The 19,185-nt window shown below is 40.6% G+C and overlaps 1 protein-coding gene across 1 annotated transcript in view; it reads left to right on the forward strand.

The window, feature by feature from the left end:
- The window catches only part of LOC111144452 (teneurin transmembrane protein 3), a 494,164-nt gene that overhangs the window by 390,517 nt on the left and 84,462 nt on the right, over positions 1-19,185 (forward strand). The window contains exon 12 of the mRNA XM_022498770.1: positions 3,544-3,729. Coding sequence (XP_022354478.1) covers positions 3,544-3,729 — 186 coding nt within the window. The remainder of the gene's footprint in view (positions 1-3,543; positions 3,730-19,185) is intronic.

Genomic DNA, 19,185 nt, shown 5'->3' on the forward strand with positions numbered 1-19,185 from the left:
GAGATGCGCCATTCTTCACCGACTGCAGACTGAGTCCTGGAAGCCCACACTAAAGACAGCTGTGTACAAGCTAAGTTGTGATATTGATGAAAAACTTCTGTTGACACTCCAAGTAGATACCCTAGGTAAAGGGACAAAGGGACAAGTGATGCACTTTCTTCCTTACATAATTACTCTCATTTCCTCTCCCTCTCTCTTCCTCCTTTCTCCCTCCCTTCCCTCTTTCCTACTTCCCTCCCTCCTTTTTCTTTCCCTCCTTCCTGTCTCCTTCCCTCTCTCCCTCCCTCCCTCCTTTCCTCTTTCCCTCCCTCTCTCCCCCTTCTTCCTCTCTCCCTCCCTTCATCCCTCTGCTTCCTTCCCTCCTCCCTCCCTCCTCCCTGTTTCCTTCCCTCATCTCTTCTGTCCTCCCTCATCTCCCTCCTTCCCTCTCTTCCTTCCCTTTCCTCTACCTCCCTCATTTTTTGGCCATACATTTTTGGAGGCAGACAGATTTATGTTTGTTATTGCTTCGTAGAAATACGAGTTGATTCACAAGAGCTTGGAGAACCAGAAACTGGTTAGAAAATTCATAACCACTAGAAGAAATAACACGTACAGGACAAATGAGAGTGAAAACAAAGACTAGGGGGTGGGATTATAGAGGATCTTGAATGCCTCACTAAAGAGTTCTAGGAAATCATCACTGCCCAACATTATCAAGCATAGGTGCAAGACCTTATTTAAATAACACATTAACTTGTTTTGTCTTCTGTTCTTAAAAATGTATTTTATGATCACAAGCATCAGAATAGGCATTTCATTATTTCTGTTGAGTTTTTATTTCCCTTTCTGTCTTCTATACAAAAAAAAATGCATCCCACCAAAAACAAAAAAAAAAAGGAAATCCAATTTAAAGTTTATAGATACAATTATTTTTATAGTAAAGCTACTTGGTTCAAGTCTCTTACGCCTTCATAAAATAAGCATAATAATACTAGCTATAAAATAATACTGATTTAAAATATTGCCATTCTAATTTGTCTCCCACAATTATCGGAGTAGGAAAGAAATAATGAAACAGCCCTTTCTGTTTCATATAATGTTATTTAATACATTACCTGAATTATTTTACAAAGGATATCTGATAATTGACACCGTAGCTCAAAAGACAATTCAGCCTTGGGGCCCCCAGCTGACTCAGTCAGTGGACCATGTAACTTTTGATCTTGGGATTGTGAGTTTGAGCCCCCCACTGGTTATAAAGATCAATTAAAAAAAATTTTTTAAATAAAATTTTAAAAGATAATCCAGTCTTCTTCATAAAATAATACTGCCGTGAATGGCAAAAAAAAAGTATAGATGTTAATTAAAAGATTAAACTGACTGCCAAAATCACCTATCATTATTTTACATATTTAGACTGATTATTTTTCATGCTGATATAATTACTTTGCCAGCTGAAAATCTAATTTTGCCGGTATATAAAATGACTGCCTAGACGTAGTGGGCGAAGATCTTCTTCCTATGCATCTTTACACCCCCAATGCAAAGAGAAAAACATATTAAACTTTCAGTATAGAGAGTTGAATCATGAATACAGTACTCTTCTTGGAAGAAACTAATCAAGCGCAGGCGGAAAGAAAAAAAAGGACTTTATTAAACTTTGCTAGTAGCTGCAGAAAGACAGAAAACTTACTTGGAATTATCAGGGAAGATACCAAATATGCATTTATTCGCCCTCTGAAAATATCCTGGTTCATGTGCCTGCAATTTATCCGCCTGTGGCACAGCTGCCATTTGAAGTTTACAACAACATTGCTGGTAACTTACATTTGTGGCTGAAAGTTTACTAGCAGCATTATTAGGAATGTCTAACTAACTGAATCCCAAAGCAAAACACTTTACCAGCTCCCTCTTTCGTTGTTGTAGAAATGACCTTCAGATATCCAAATTCAATAAGAGTAGATTCTCCACCTGCAGAAACATTTGGTTAAGCTGCAAAAAGAGAAGAAATGAATTATTTCCATCAGAAAGTTTAGAGGTTTGAAAGCAACAGAGCTTTCCTCTATCTTCATCAGCAGTTTGTCCATTAATTAGCCCTTCAACTCCACTTCAATTAAATTAACTCTAATTAATAAGTTCATTACAAAGATTGACGCACCTTGCTCAAAGCTAGTGTGCTAAACGCTGATAAACACCTTCACCCTAATGAAAAATTGATTAGATTGAATAAAAGGGGTACCTCAGAAAGAAACCTCTCTCTTCTGGAGCTGAGTTGACGTTCTGTGCGTCTGAAGTTAATCACCATCTTGGATCTCTTAATCAAAAATTTAATTCAAACGAGATGGAAAATCTGGCATGAGAAAACATAATACCACTGTCTTCCCGTTAATAGTCCTGGCTGTTGTTTATAAGAAATATTACAACTCTCATAGTGCCTTGATATAGTGTTTAAAATTCTGCAGGACCAGAGACAGAATTAAAGTGTCTGAGAAATGTTACTTGCGCAGCGAGCAGGGAAAACAGGAGCATGTGATTATATAAACAGTTACTGTTTTTTCTTGTAAAAACAAGGCTGCAGTCCATTTTCTGTTTGTTAGAAATGCTTTCAGGTTTTTATTGTTCAGCATTTTTATTTTTTCAAGGAAACCAGAACCAAGCACTGGTCTTACAATGGTAGAAAAAAAGAGGTTGTTGATTTTATTTAACTTTATATGTAAAAAGTAAAATATAAAATATCCTTCTGAATTCTTTGTAGAGATCAAAACTATCGTTACTATTTTGAAGTCCTTTGGTCATTTCTAGCACCCAAAAGACCTACTTTTTCCAGTGACAGACTCAGTAGTTACCTATATTTTAAAACTGGGTTTCCATTGTGGTTTGTATCTGTTCCATAGTACAAATTTCCTGAATAGGAAGAACAACAGTTTCTTTTATTTAACCAGCATGTGTGTGTATCAGAAGCAAGCGGAAGTGAGTCCTACAAAAGATTCTTTTTAATTAAAAGTTTCTAAATATTTTAGAAATTTAAACATTAGGAGTAAAAATAGCCCCTTTGCAATGCTTGCTATAGGGGTGAAACCCAACTTCTGTTAAATACCAGACATGTTTCAACACTGAAATATTCTATTAATTTTCTATTAACTTGATGTATGTGTTTGTATGTATGCATTTGTCCTCAGCTGCCAAACGATACTCTGAGATATATTACCTGTGTATTTTCCTCTCCTTGTGAATGGTGTGTTCTGTTTTGTTAGTAACATCTGTGTGTGTTTACACACACACACACATATATAATAGGGGATTGTAATAAAATTCTCTTGTATATTTTATGCCCAATCACAGCAGCCTTTGAAATTAAATGACGACTGAAGAAGTTAACTTTTACCATGTAAATTTCTTACGAGTCGATGCTAAAACGGACTGAGTCTATAAATACTTTTCATGTATTTTTCAATGGTTCTGTTTTTTGAGTTGACGATGGAGCCCGGCTTACGCCACACCCTTTCTCCTTCCCCGATACCCTCCCTGCCCTTCCTGCTCTGCTTCCTCTGTTCCATGCAGAAATCTGCTCGGTGGACTGCGGCTCGCACGGAGTGTGCATGGGGGGCACGTGTCGCTGTGAAGAGGGATGGACGGGCGCCGCCTGCAGCCAGAGGGCCTGCCACCCGCGCTGCGCGGAGCATGGCACGTGCAAGGATGGCAAGTGCGAATGCAGCCAGGGCTGGAACGGAGAGCACTGCACCATCGGTAGGCCCCGTCCCCCGCCCTGCGCTGGCAGGGTTGCTCGGGCTGGTTCCCCACCCCCGCTTGGAAAAGCTGATTTCCCGAATTGCTTTTTCAAGTAAGCCCATGTTGCCTAGGCAGTTCAGTTCTTTTTCGAGCAGCTGTCACAAGTATCAAGTACAAGGATTTTTTTTTACTCACTGTGTTTTGTGATGGCCGCAAAAACGGACTCACCCGAAGATGATTTCATTTGTTTCCTATAAAGATGCTTTCATTGAATATTATTTTTCAGTGTTCCATAGGGCCATTGCATAACAGCAATATTTTTCACTTTAAAAGAGATGCCACAGGGGGGCCTTTTTTGGCTTCCCTAGATTCCAGCGCCAACCATCTTAGCACCTGTCGATATACTTGGGTCTTTGAAAAAGAGGTTTGTTTTTTTTATGACTTTATTTTGTAGCAGCACAAGAAGTAAAGTAGAAGGAAATGCACAAGGCTAGATGTTCTAAAAGTTACATACTAACCCCTCTTTAGATATGATGTTGGTGAAACTCTGTAGGTTAAATAAAACAAGTGTTTAAGATCAAAATGTTGGTACATAAACGGCAGTTAGCATGGAGGCAGAAGTTTCCAGAACATACATAGTACTGTATTTTCAAGGTCTTCAGTGCCTTTGCTTTCTTACTATTTGAGTCACTGAAATTTAAATATTTAATTAAAGAAAACATAACAAACATGGGTAATCAATGTCTCCCTTACTTCCATGAAAGTGTACAATGTTCAGTATAAATGACACAGTCCCACAAAAATTTCATAATCTGAGGTATGGTGTTTTGTGTCCATAGGGTATAATTTGGTAAAACTGTTGGAGGGAGTCTCAGCATCTGTAAAGAGCATCTTCTTCTGGTGCAGCTCTAAGGACTTTACTTTCTTGCTTACAGGAACTGACTAGCTAGGAATTTTTTCATGGGAAAGTTGAAATCACATACATTTTATAAATTGTCACCATCTTTACAGAACTTCGAGTGAGGTCCTTTCCGATCTTATTGACACCACTGGCCTCTGTTTTAAGGATGGTGATCTCCCCACCCCACCCCCCCAAGTGAGGGTCCACAGAAGGGCTCACAGACTCAGAGCACTTGTGCTCATGACTGTACTAATTCTCAGGAAGGAAAAAGCCCCCATCAGGTGGTGTCTGGAGAAATCCACGCACAGGCTTCCTGTGTTCCTTCTCTCCCACCAAGAGCGGTCGCGTGGAGCATGGACCTTTCTCCCACAGTGGGCTACGCCAGCACGTGTGTGAGGAACACGTGCCTCTGCTGAGGGAAGCCCGTTTGAGACTGAGAGGTTTTTATTACGGCTGCTCTAAGAGGGCAGCTCTGTCAGCCACAACCACCAAAAGTCCAGATCCTCTGAGGGAAAGATTCTCCCGGTAGGCAAAATCACCCTCTCATTGTAGAGAACATCCAATCTTCTAGATGCCAGCCAACCACCAGCCCTGTGGACTTCTACAGGTCAGGCCCCTGGTGTTAACTCTTACCTGGAACCATCCGTAGGGTCTCACTTGTTGACTAGGAGCTCACTGCCTTACATCTGGGAACGTAGTATTCCCCCGGAGGAAAACTGCAAGTGGGCACGTTGCTGGCATTCCCAGCGTGCTCATGGCCATGAGGTTGCTATGGCTTTCCCCTCCTCTATTCCTTAAGAAAGCCTCCCAGGGCCATGGCTGCCTATTGTTTATGTGAACCACACTTGTGAACTACACTAAAGCAGGAAAAGTTGACAACACAATCTGTGTCGCTTTCTGTGGACACAGGATAATGCAGCACCTGAGACCCAATAGCTCCGTGCCCCGAATCCCAGCACGCCCACATTACCAGAGGCAGGGCAGGAGAGAGACCTCTAATCATACTCTGTTAAATTGGGATGACCCCACCACCCGCATACCCCTCAGAAAGGAAGTGGTTCTAGCTGGGGCAGGGGGTTGCGGGGGAGTGTTACATTTTTGGCTACGTGGATCCTAGGAAAAACAGCAAACACGTGGATGGATATACAGCTTGGAAAAGCGAGAAGTGTACTGTAAAGTTTTCTGTAGGCTAATTTAATTGCCCGCGAACAGTTACTAAATAAATCATTCTGTTGATGCCCTCCCTGACCGAGGCAACAGTACCTGTTTAGTTTCCTACAGATGAACTCTTCTTGGACAACTTCTCCATTGTCTGGGAGCACACAAGATGTTTTGTTAGTAATAGGTCTTTTCTGTACAATTTAGCATATCTTGCCGTGGTTGTTAACAATTCCATTTTCTATTGTTTTATTGTATTTTGTTGCTCTTACACTCCATAAGAGCATGTGGGAATAAAGGACCTGCTTTGTCTAAAAATGAATCTTCGGAGTGGACCCTTTAAAAGATGTAGAGAACCTCAACTCACTGTTTTGCTCTTTTAGACTATGAGAGCTACTTATTCCAAGTTTTGTCTTGCAAGGATCCAACTCCTTTTTCTGGCTTTCTACAACCTGTGTATGCATCCACAGTGAAGCCTAAGGGGCCATTTAAAAGGAGACCTTTTGTGAGCCACAGGTTTAAACAACCCAGGAAGCCACAGTACATTTTCTCATTTGGGATAGTCACTGTTCTGTGCATTTCCTCTCAGTTTCAACACTCACACATCTGGCTGAAAGAAGTGGCCACTTTATGAAAGAACACTCCTAAATCAGCCAGATTTTTCTTCTTCTCCCGTATTGTGTGCCATCTCATTGAATACAAACAGGGAGGTTAATTGAAAGAGAAATGGAGGAGAAATTAAACAGTTAGAAGCAAACAAAAGTTCCCAATGGAAAGCAAAGACTGTTCTTCATTAGCCATCTTACTGTCTTCATAAACTATTCACGCTTTCGTAAAACCATAGGCATTTTGATAGTAAAATAGGCTGTGAGTTTAGAGTGCTCACTGAACATCCTATCTATCTGAAAAGATTCCGTCTTTATATTTTTATTAATGTGTCCATATTTTCCTCTTATTCTGAATCATGTGTTCAGCAAATTGGGCATAGTAATCATCAAGTTCATTGTCCCAAGTCCTTCTCCTTTCTGGGGCTAGACTTTGACTTGTGGTGCATGCAGATGGAAAATGCAGCAAAGGGAAATCTATTTTTTTTTTTTTTTTTAAGAGAGAGAGGGGGAGGGAAGAAGGGGCAGAAGGAGAGGGAGATAAAGAATCTCAAGCAGGCTCCATGCCCAGGGCAGAACCTGATGCAGGACTCAATCTCATGACCCTGAGATCATGACCGGAGCTGAAATCCAGGATCGGGCATTTAAGAACTGAGCCACGCAGGTGCCTCAAGGGACATCTACTTTCAGCGTATCATGATTAAAATAAATATTTCTCCCGTCCTCCCCAAAAAGCATTTATGACTGTTGGACCCTTTCGTAAATAAAGAGAAGTTAGGTTCATGATTGAACCACAGCAATTAACCACCAGCAATTATCACTACCATAGTTTAATAGTAATAGCACCAACATAGTTTGCTCAACTACCCTGATGTCATCCTTTGTATGTGACCATTCCAGGGAGGGTCAAATGATTATCACACTCATGTTCCTATTTTTGTTTCTCGTGGGATAGGAAAGATGTAAGAAAAGGGAGAGGACCCAGAAGCAAGTTAAAACATATTAACTGTAATTAAGTGCTTTTGTAAGTAGGAGTTGATGTAATTGGAATATGATGTGGCCATCTCTCTGTAAACAAGCCAGAATAGTTCTGTATCAATCAAGGGCAGGTCTGCTAACTGGGAGATGCTTGTCTTGGGCGAATTCAGTAAGTTCACTGTTAATGTGTTTAATAGAAACCAGAGTCTATGTCCATGTAAAGGCAACTTCAGTTGCTTCAGCCCTCCCTGTTCTTCTTCTTGGAGAGAAAGACAGGAAAACTGCTCTCTGGCCTGTGGCTGGAGTTAATTAGCCACGGAAGCAAGGGTGCCACAGCGGCCTCTGCAGAACAGATGTTTGTGCACAGAATCCCCAGCTCTTGAGTGCCATACAGCTAAATATTCAGGGCAAGGATGGATCCTAAGTTACCACATTTTGAGCGTTACTAACCCGTAGCTTCCCCAAGAACCCTTCTTGGTAGCAGTTGCTGAAAAGAGATTGTCCCTACAGTCACCCATTTGTATCTGAGAGCCCTGGAGGTCATAGGCGAGACTGTGACCACAAGGGGTGAGTGGCGCAGGGCTGGGGCCTGGATAACACATTTGATTGTTAGCTGCCATGGAGGTTCTTGCAAACGTAGGGAAGGCTCCGATCTGTCTGTGGTTGGGTGAATTGTCTCCCGGAGGCTGACTGGGATTTCCCATTTCCCCACAGACGGTAATGGAGAACGTGGGCTTACGCTGTTCAAATATTGGTTAGATAGAATGAAGAACCTCAAGTTGAAAGACATATTTAAATCCTGGAATGAGATCCCAAGAAATGTTTTCATCTCGACCCCTATAAGCTTTGGCAATACTGCAATTATTCAGTTGTGAAACACTGGGGTTTTTGTTTGTTCTTTTTGTTAGTTTGGGAAGTATTTTTAAGAGGGGAATTCTGTTTAACTTTCTCCATCCATTGAGTAGTGTCCCTATCTGAAGTGTCCCTAGAGGTCTCTTACAATTCCAAAATTTATTGATGATTTCTGCTTTATTTGGAAAATTACGAGATTTAAGCAGGGGATTCCCTTTTCATTCTCAGTTTCATTTAGCTTTTGATTTTTTTCCTGTGGCATTTGCATGCCTCCGTTACCTTCCATTTGTGAATTTCTTTCTTTATCCATTAGGCAATTACTGATCAGCTCATCTGTGACATTTTGATACTTCTTATGCAAGTTAGTGGTAACATAAATGAGAAAAAGTATGAAATGAAAAAGAAGATATGTTTTCAAATCAGCTCTCTAATTTATCCACAGTAATGTGTATCTTAACTGTTCCTAGCCCTCGTTGGTTTTTTTCCCCCAAATTTAACATGGTCATAATAATATGTAGCGTGTGTGATTTTGAAGCAGAATACTCTAAGGTTTAAGATCTTTGGGGGGGGGGGAACAAAGGGAAGAAACAAAGAAGGAACTTTCGGAATTTACATAGTCTGTTGCCAATGATTGAGTCCCCCGGTTCCCCAGCCTTGGTTCTTGAGTTGGACCAAGAAAGAATTCAGAGCCAAACTCTTCACCAAGCAAGGGTTTAATGGCAATTTAAGCAAAAGTACACTGTCCAGATGGGAGAGGTGGCAGGCCCTAAGGGGGCAGCTGTATTGGGGCTCAGGGTTGTCTTTCCTTTTTATGTTAGAATAGGTTATGGGTCATAGCTGGGGTCGTTCATGACGAGGGTACAGCCAGTCATCTAAGGGACTCCTCCTAACAGCCGGGAGGGAGAGCTTTTGGCCCTCTATAGTCCTTGTCAGAACTGTCATGGCAGGCTTCCTCCATGGGGGCATGGTGTTGAAACTGTAAGATCATGGTCGTTCGTAGGGGGGACCACATGCCTGTCCCCTGGGGTCTGACCCAGCTGGCTGTTTGGAACCTGGTTTCCATAGAAAAGCACTTGTTTCCTGTTCATATCTAACTGCCTACTCTATCAGTATGACCTTGGACAAGTCATTTAACCTCTCTGAGTATGTTTCCTTGTATCATATTATGTACCCCATAGGGTTGTTAGAATCAAATGGGCTATTGTAGTGTAAATCACTTGAGAAAATGCATAGCAAATAGTGTCCAATGCACAAGAGTCTTTAGAAGTATTAATGACACAAACCGCAATGTTTTTTGGGTGCCAAGACATCTAAAAATAAGTAAATAAAATTGCCATCCAACGTGAAATTTTCATTTCATTGTTATAAAATGTAACCTAATAAGGCTTACCAGAAGTTTCCATGTTTGAGTTGAGGGTTTTGAGAGGGGTTGCCTTCAGAAAGAAAGAGGAAGGAAGGGAGGGAGGGAGGAAGGGAGGATGGAAGGAAAGAAGGATGGATCAGTTGGTCTATTGTGGTATCTGTCTTCCAGTGCTGTCTCAAACACAGAGTTGTTTATTGAGCTACATTGATTTTCATGTACTTTCGGGCAATTCAAATGGAAATTTGGCCTAGGGGAAATCCTAATTCCTTTAAGCTACAAAAGACCAGGTATTTGTTTTTATTCTAATTCTTTAGTAGGTTGGGGACCGGGATCATTAGTTATCACAAAGGCAGGCTTTGTTTGTTCAGACAAAACTTAGACATACAGTACTCTGCATCCCGCTGTTAAATACTGTGGTCGCTCTGGGCTTTGGGATATAGAAGATTAGAAATTAAAGATGAAATACACAAAGCTGGGGGAGTTGACCACCAAACAGTGTGGGCACAAAAGAGAGAAAGATCAAAACTCTACCAGTGTGGACAGAGCTCAGCCTTGTTGTTCTATTTCTATCCTCTAATTCAGGATAATGCTGAAATAATAGCATTTTAGTTGTTAAGTTTAGAAATAGGTGGCAATTCAGTGGGGGTGGGGGGGGAATGGCCACTCTGAAGTATACTTCACTTAGATTACAAAATCAATATTCTTTGTAACTTCTGTAATGTTCCCAAGTTGCGAATCCCATTTTTAATAACACAGAAACTATCTTTTTACATTTTTATTGAAACTTTTTAAGTCTCCCTTAAACGAGTCCTGGGTACCATGTGACACCTGCAAATGAGTGCTCTGGGAGACTTTGGGCTTCACGTGTGTCGGAATGATGTAGTCGTTGTAAAAGGGTCTCCAGTGCCACCTGCCTGGGTCCCTGGCAGGTCCAGTGGGACCTTTCCAGGTCCAAACTGGAAAAGGTCAGAGCATCTCACTTGCACAGGCCCTTCTAAGATTCTACAAGGGGACCGTGGGTTTATAGCGTCACATGTTCATTGAAAATTTGCAAATCAGTTAGGACCTTTATTTTTTTTCAACTTCCTTTCCATCTCGCCTTTCCTTGTATAGGATGGCCCTGGAGTGACTACAGGCACTTAGAGGATTCAGCGAAGGAGACTTGGAGCTGGGGATGCATTTAGTTTAGATTTAATTGGATATATTTATGAGGTGTGAAATCATTGCTGTTTGTGGTTGTTATTACCAGCCACCCAGGGATACTCGTACCACCTGCTGACTCACCTACTGAAAGGAAGTCCAGGGTCAGAGATTATGTGAAGCTATGAATTTGTCCTGTGGAGACCGGCACCAGAAGTAAATAGGTAGCGGAGGAGAAACAAGGTCTGAATTGTTCGGAAACGGAAGTTAGTCTGCGGAAAATTCCTCTTGCCATCAGATGTATTGAAAAATACCTCATCGAAAGGGATCTTTTCTCCTGTCAGAAGTGTACTTGAGAATGGAAATTAGTTAATTATAAACTTGCCACGATTTTCTCCTTTTTGACCATTATTTCGTCTCTGAGCAATGTATCCGAATTCTTGCATTTTTGAGGGCACAAACCTGGGAGCAGTGTTGCAAAATCGAGTTCATCGGGGTGTGAAGTCACGTGTGCTGCTCGCTGCAGTATAGCCCTGAATCATAGAAACATCGCAGAAGAAGATTTCTTGTCTATGTGACATGGAATACTGATGTTGACAAAGATGATGTAAAATTCCTGATATTCTTTTGTGTTTGTTTTTGTTTCAGGTTTTTATTTAAATCCCAGTTAGTTGCATATAGTACAATATTGGTTTCAGGAGTAAAATTCAGTGATTCGTCACATACATAGAGCACCGTGTGCCTTCTTTAAATCCCATCCCCCATTGAGCCCATCCCCCACCCACATCCCTCCAGAAACCTTCCATTTGTTCTCTCTAGTTAAGAGTCTCTTGTGCTTTGCCTCCCTCTCTTTTTTTTTAATTCCTTCCCCTATGTTGGTCTGTTTTGCTTCTTAAATTCCACATATGAGTGAAATCATCTAAAACTCATAATATTCTATGAAGCTATCACAACAAAGTAGTTAATGAATGTCATCTATTCAGAGAATTTGAGATTTGTTTATTACAGAATAAAGTCCTCCCAGCTTAGCAATAAGGCCAAAAATTAATGTGGCATCAATAATAACACATTTTGAAGCCCAGTGAAACTTTTCTAAGCTATCAGTAATGAGAACTATGTTAAATAATAGCATTGAATAAAAGCTGAATTATCTTCGCTTTCTCTCTATAGAAAATATTACAAAATCACTGTCTTATAAAGAGGCAATGAAAGAATAAATATTGCCCAAAAATATAGAAAGAAAAACATTTATTAGGGACATGTCAGGCACTTAATAAAAAACGTTCTGTGCTTTTCTGACATTTTTGGCATTTATCAGCTCAAAAATAATTCCCTGTGATTTCTTACTCTAAATAACTCCTCACCTTATACCTGATTTCATATTCATAATTTGGTATTCTTTTTCTTAATGAGGGCCCCCCCCACACACACTATATAATTTTCAGACCCCACAAAACCTGGGTCTGCCCCTCTTCCCAGCTCTATTACTCGATCCCTGTGTGATCTTGGGGAAACCGCTTAAGCCCTCTGTGCTTCCATTTCCTCATCTATAAAGTGGAAGTGAAAACAGCACAGCTTCAGAGGGTCACAGAGCGTGTGAAAGGACTTCCAACATGTGGAAGAACACTTAGAATAGGACTTGGCACAAGTAAACACCATCTAGATGTTTCTTACTGTTGCAGTGATTGTTGGGAACTGGAACTCATGCTGAGGTGACAGTGACCGATTCTTCTCTCCTGAGTTGTACCTGTGTGCAGAGGAATTAGCCAACAGAAAGACAGGATTACTTGCTGGTTCCAGAACTGCTACTCCCCTCCAGGTGCTGACACCCTGACAGTGTGGACAGGGATGCCTCGTGATCTGTCAAACATGATGGAGGGTGGGTCAGCAGGAGTGAGTTGGCACAGAATGGACTGGAAGGAAATTCTTCGAAACTGACTGGTTAGCAATAAAAATCCAGAGAGGCCGAAAAGCCTCCCATGGGGCATGAAAGAAAGACAAGTTCTTAAGAGCCTCTCTGCTCTGCAGGCCCAGTGACTCTAAGTAATTTAATGTGACAAAGAGAATAGCAGTTCCTGGGAGAACCTTGAAAGCCCCCTCAGAGCTCATTGTGTATCACCCATGATCTGAGAACCAGGCTGATTTTTAGATGTCTGTTTTTCCCTTTGAGATAAATTAGTGCCCAATGGAGGCCTTCCAAGGTTGCTTTTTCATTTTCCTGTTTCGTTTTCTTATGCATACAGTTCCCAGTTTAGATGTGGTAATCTAAATCTGTAATCCCCTCAGAATGGGCTGGGTTTTTTTAATTTTATTTATTTTTTTAAGCAATCTCTACACCAAGTGTGGGGCTTGAACTCATAGCCCTGAGACCAAGAGTCGTGTGCTCCACAGACAGAGCCAGCCCAGTGCTCCTGGGGATCTTTTTTTTTTTTTTTTTCTTTTAAATGAGGCCCTCTGCTGTCTTCCGAAGAGGCAAAACTTGACCTTTCCGAATGGGGGAGGCCCTAGTGGGTTGTCAATGCTCTCTCTACTCAGTTTCAGTCTTATTAAAACTATCAGAGAGATAATGCTTATTTTACTAGTTAATTCAACAATACTGCATTTTGCTTCATTTAGATGAAGAAGGATGTCTTGGTGACAGTATGATAGCTGGTTTGATTTTTTTTTTTTTGAAGATTTGTTTTTTTATTGATTTGACAGAGAGCAGGCCCACAAGCAGAGGGGAGGGGCAGAGAGAGAGGGAGAAACAGGCTCCCCGCTGAGCAGGGAGCCCGATGCAAGTCTCTATCCCACAACCCTAGGATCATGCCCTGAGCCAAAGACAGATGCCTAACCCACTGAGCCACCCAGGCACCTGTTTTGATATTTTAATTGCCCTAGGCTTTGGGTGGTTTTTCTCTGCACTGTGTCAGTTGCAGGAGTTTGTTTTCTTTACGTGCACCGAGTTCAGCCTAAAAGGACAGGACGTTGTGGGTTTGGTGTGGGGCAGCCAGCACCTGCAGCAGGGACAGCTCAGTGCTTGGGACTGAAGGAGTCTTTCACTCCACACTTAGGTTATAGGAGTCATCAACCAGCAGAAATGAGTTTACAGGGTCGCCTGGGTGGTTCAGTCATTTGAGCCTCCGACTCTTGATTTCAGCTCGGGTCATGATCCTAGGGTCGTGCGATTGAGCCCTGCATCAGGCCCACACTCAGCTGGGAGTCTGCTTGAGATTCTCTCGCTCTCCCTCTGCCCTTCCCCCAACTAACGCATGCATGTGTGCTCTTTCTCTCTGTCTCTAAAATAAACAAATCTTTAAAAAAAAAAAAAAAAAAGTGAATTTAGTGGTTGAAATTTGAAACTTTAATAAGTTTGACTGTGTTTCTGTCATAGTCTCGTCTTCTGTACTGCGTGTGAAGGTTTTTGCATCACTCTTCATTTCTACTCACTTTAGCAACCTATATCCTATAAATCTTCAGAGTTGTTAAAATTTGACTCTTCTACCAAGTTTTGGGAAGCGCCTTGCAGCTTTAACTTTGTAGCATCCCATCCTCATTCTGTTAACCTGCCTACGTAGGTCTCAAGAGATCTCAGGAGCTCCCTTTGAATTACATTCTTCAGTCTCACACATCCTCAACAAGATTTGGATTCGAATCTTCATATAACTCTTGCACCTGATTTGTTGTGTGACCATCAGTGAAATCATAGTCCCAGGAACCACTTTGATCAATGTTCTCTCATCATCTTGATGATTTATTTCCCCAGACTTCAGTTTCTTTACCCCTAAGAACAGGAGTAACTGTTGTAGACATAAACAACTTTTAGTGTTGACATCGGCATTTGAGTCCCCCTTGTGCTCTGTCCCATCTTTCATGCTGTAATTTATCCCCAGAGAAGAGAAGCAGCAACCTAGCGACATCCGCAAGACGTAAAATCTCACTGATGGTTATCCACTTTCAGGAAATGTTAAATGTGTTCTATACTTCAGGAAAGGGACTTTTTTTTTTTTTTTAATTTCTAAAACTCAGTTCTGAATGGAGTAATTGTTTTGTGGGTGAATGTATTTGGATTTAACATGTATCTTTCCATACAGATGATTTACACATGGCCTTATAAGGATGAGAATTCTGAGTTCTTTAGAAAAAAATGGCTTCACATACTTTAGAGTCATATAATAATGAATTCTATGCTATGGTCGTTATTTGTGTACAGATTTCCCCCCGATCTACCTCTTGTGATAGATCGTGGGTCTCAACAGCTGCTATAAATTAAGCTGATTCCTGCTTGTCTCTCACTGTAACGGCCACCGGCTATCAAGGCAGTATGTTCAGGGGAAAAATGGAGGATTAAATCCACTGTCATGTTTCTCAAATTGCAGCAGTATATAAGAAAATGCTGATTGTTTCTGTTGTTTTATGATCACTTAGGTATTATTGAAATATGCCTGATTTCTTTAGAACTGATCAACCTGATTTCTTCCTTTCTTATGGTCTTGTGTTTATTTTTCAAGTGAACTTACTGGTTTTCTAGCTAGTTTTTTTTTTTTTTTTAAAGTCTCATCAAATAATTTACTGTGTAGGTGCTCTGCATCTTGGAGAAATAATTTATCCATTATAATTATTATGCCAGGGGAATTTTTGAATCTGTTAGTCTGAATTAAAATGTTATATGCCATAACAGATTTTTAAAGTATGAATATACCCATACCTAGGAATTCCCTTCTGCTTTTTTAAAATCTCATTTCTCATCTTGTCAATTTAATTTTTTTAATGATTTTTAAAAATTTATTTATTTTAAAGAGAAGGAGAGAAAACAGAAGCAGGAGGGGCAGAGGGAGAGGGAGAGAGAGAAATTCAAGCAGACTCCCCACTGAGCACAGAGCCTGGATGCAAGGCTTGATCTCATGACCCAGAGATCATGACCTGAGCCCAAACCAAGAGTTGACACTCAACCAAACCCTCAACCAACCCCCTAAATTGTCTTTTAAAAGTTTATGGAGAGACATGATATCTGAAGAAAAGCCAGTCATATGTCAAATTTATATCATACTGTTTTGTTAACCGCCTACCATTGTGTTCCTTTACTAATATACTATAGTACCTTTTTCCATTTGGAACACCTCATTGATTTGCATCTCTTAAAAACCATCTAAGACCTAAATTTGCACCAAAATCTACTATAGGGAGGTTTTAAAGCTCAGTTGACAGGATATACAATTTTACTAGAAATAAAGATGGAAAACTCTCCTTTCAATTCTTACCAAGTTCATCAGAAGACTTTTATTGAGGGATTTGGGTCCAAGGCATTTGGGAGCGAAACTGGTGCAAAGTAGTATGTGGTCAGCTATTTTACAGTGGTAGCGAGGAAGAGAAAGACTGTAAGGAGCGTCAGGTTATAAATATGTCCATTCTCCTTAAAACCCAAGCCAGGCAACTGCGGAGAACCAGCCAGCTAGTGAGGTGTTCACGCAACTCTTCAGTCCTTTTCGTTCTATGTAGAGGACCTTCCTACCGCAGTGGAGTAAAGATAAAGTCAGAACTTTGCATCCCCTTTGATGTAAGGGTGGAAGAATGAAGCCCACAATTTTAAGAGCTATGATTCCTTCCCGCAATGGCACATTAATATCCTTACAATGGCAGAATTTATCTCTGTCATTTCTTGAATATGACAAATTGAAAATAGCCTTTTTCCATCTTAAAACAGTTCCTTTCCACCTCCCAGTTTTTTCAAATACAAGTGTGTTTATGGTGTGAGTCCACACAGAAGCCATGCCTCTTCTCTCTTTTCATATTTAACATATTATATTCACAGATTATGGTGTGACTGGAGCCAATTTTTTCTATTGCTCTTCTTCATGATGGGTTCATTGACCCTCTCCTGTTTGAGTGCCTCTTCCGTGAAGCTGGGAAACAGCTGTCTGAAATATGGCTATTATTCCTAGGGTTTAGCCGACATGTGCCTTGGATAAATTAAGGAGCAGTCAAAGGAAGTCCATAAATATGAATACTTTGCCAGCTGCTTTTCCATTAAACTCTGTTGGTTGAATGAAATTAGCAAATAATTATGTTGGTGGGGAATCTACTATATCCAAATGTAATATAATGTCTTCCTTTAACAACAGAGCTTAATTTTTTCTGTACACCAAATTAGTTTTTAGGGTAATCTACATTGCAAATTGGCCGATTTGCATTAGAACTATGCCTACTTGTTCTGATTTGTCAACACCTCTTTTTTTAAAAAGTCTTTAACATTGAGCATGGGTGGGTAAGACCATCTGCTTACGGAGCTTGCCTGCAGCTCCGTCACTTAACACATGAGACAGGTTACAGCTGTTTAATTGTTATGGTGCTGAATAATTATCATTCTATTCAAAATTAATATTTATATATGTATGCATAGAAAGCATGTGGTTAAACGTAAGTGATCTAATTGTGAATTAATGGCATTAGGTATTCATTAATTAGTCCCCCCATGAACAATGAAGGGTAAAATAATGCTTTTCACATACACTCCCAACTCTTGGCTTTTGAGATGAGTCCCCAGGAGTGATTATTATGCATGTGAGTAACCCATTCCAAATGCATTGATGTGTGCGGAGAAAAAAAAATTCACCATATACCTGCCATTAAAAAAACAGGTATCTGTAAGATGACACATACCTGCCCCCAAAAGCATTGTCCTCTGAACTGTGATCAGTATAGGTACAAACCACGCAATGCAAGCCTATGTGTGTGTCTGCTATGACTGCATGGATTTCATGTGTCCGCATGTCACCCACAGGAACGACCACAAGCTGTTGGGGGAACCGGCTCAGCGGAGAGTGGGTTTCCTCCTGTGCTTAGCAATGGTGACCCCCAGACTTAACAACATTCTGCTACAAAAAGTCAGCAACATATATTCCATCATATCTGCTCAGTACACTTGATAATGAAGAGCAAAATGAAAAATTGTCTGCAAAGTTGCAACGTAAGGATAGAGAAATGCATGTAAAATAGGGTATTTACGTGTCTTCCTTTCCAAGTAGTTCCTATAAAAAGAGACTTGTATTTATAGATATTTATAAAGATATCTATACGCCGTTAGGACATAGGGACTTGCCTTAAGTACAGTTACTAATGAGGGAACACACAGTCTAGAACGACAAGTTGGGGTGTGTTTATTCCGAAAAGCTGAGTCACATTTTGATTGGAAAGTGTGCATCTACACCAGCAGAGGGTTTATGGGAGACAAAAAAGAAGAAAACTTCTGATATGAGAGTGGAGTTATGCCCACTCTGGGAATTAGCCAGTTCACATAAAGAATGTTCCCATGAAAGGGAGACGATGTGGAGGAGGTAGAGAATAAGGAGGCTTATCCTGACATTATTGGGGTGAAGTGGGCCTCATGACTTTGAAGAGAAAAGCGACTGGCAATTCCCAACTCCTTCAATTAAAGTGAGATTTCTTTCATTCTTCAGAGTCTCTTAAAAGATGCCAATTACTTCCTGCATCAGTCCTTTCTAAACTCTCTTATTAATAAGGTTAATTAATACTACTTAGTATTTGTTGAGTGTTTACTATGCTCTAAGGCACAATGCAGTGCTCCCTGAATACAACACTTATTTAATCCTCACAACCTCAGCAGATAGAATCTCTTAAAATCTCCACTGAGGGGCACCTGGGGGCTCAGTTGGTTAAGCAGCCAACTCTTGATTTCTGCTCAGATCATGACCTCTGGGTCATGAGATCGAGACCCACACCAGGCTCCCTGCTCTGCGTGAGGATTCTCTCTCCCTCTGCCCTGCTCACAAGCACAGGGGTGGCTCTCTCTCTCTCTCTCAAATAAATAAGTAAAAACCTCTGTAAGTAAATAAATAAGTAAAATTAAACCTCCGTTGGAGGAACCCAGGCTCAGAGAAGTTACCTAATTTTTTTATGGTTGCCCAGCTAGTAAGAGCCAAAACCCACAGGAGCCATTCCCAATACCATACTCGTGAGCACTAGACTATGCTGTCTCCTTTACGCTGTTTTTGCACGTATGTGTATAAGGGAGTAGGCAAAAATTAATTTTCTTCCGTGATAAAGAGAAATTACTATCTTTGAACCTGTCAAAAAAGATTGAATTTTTGTAGAAAATGCTGCAGTAATAATGTCATTGATGTCTCAGTAATAAATTTTATTTATTCAGCAAAATTTAAATTGTAGCTGATAATAGGACCCGTGGTTTGCCAAAATAAAAGTAACAATTGCAGCAACAAAAAAAAAATGACTTAAGGGAAATTAATTGGTACTGTGAAAGATTTAAGAAAATTGTAAACTATTGAAAACGCCATATACCGCCTTCCAAAATTTAGACTTGCCTCCAGTTTTTTTCTCAGCTGAAATTAGTAGGCCACATACCATGTATGGGCATTGACCGGTGAAAAACAGTGTAGAGAAGACAGGTAATTAGTAGCAGCAAAGTAAGTGCTCAAAATGCAAGAGGTAAACATCTGCACAGACTCTTCTCTCACCCACAA

The sequence above is a fragment of the Enhydra lutris genome, unplaced genomic scaffold, assembly GCF_002288905.1.
Source record: "Enhydra lutris kenyoni isolate GAN:26980312 unplaced genomic scaffold, ASM228890v2 scaffoldscaffold11, whole genome shotgun sequence".
Lineage (NCBI taxonomy): Eukaryota > Metazoa > Chordata > Mammalia > Carnivora > Mustelidae > Enhydra > Enhydra lutris.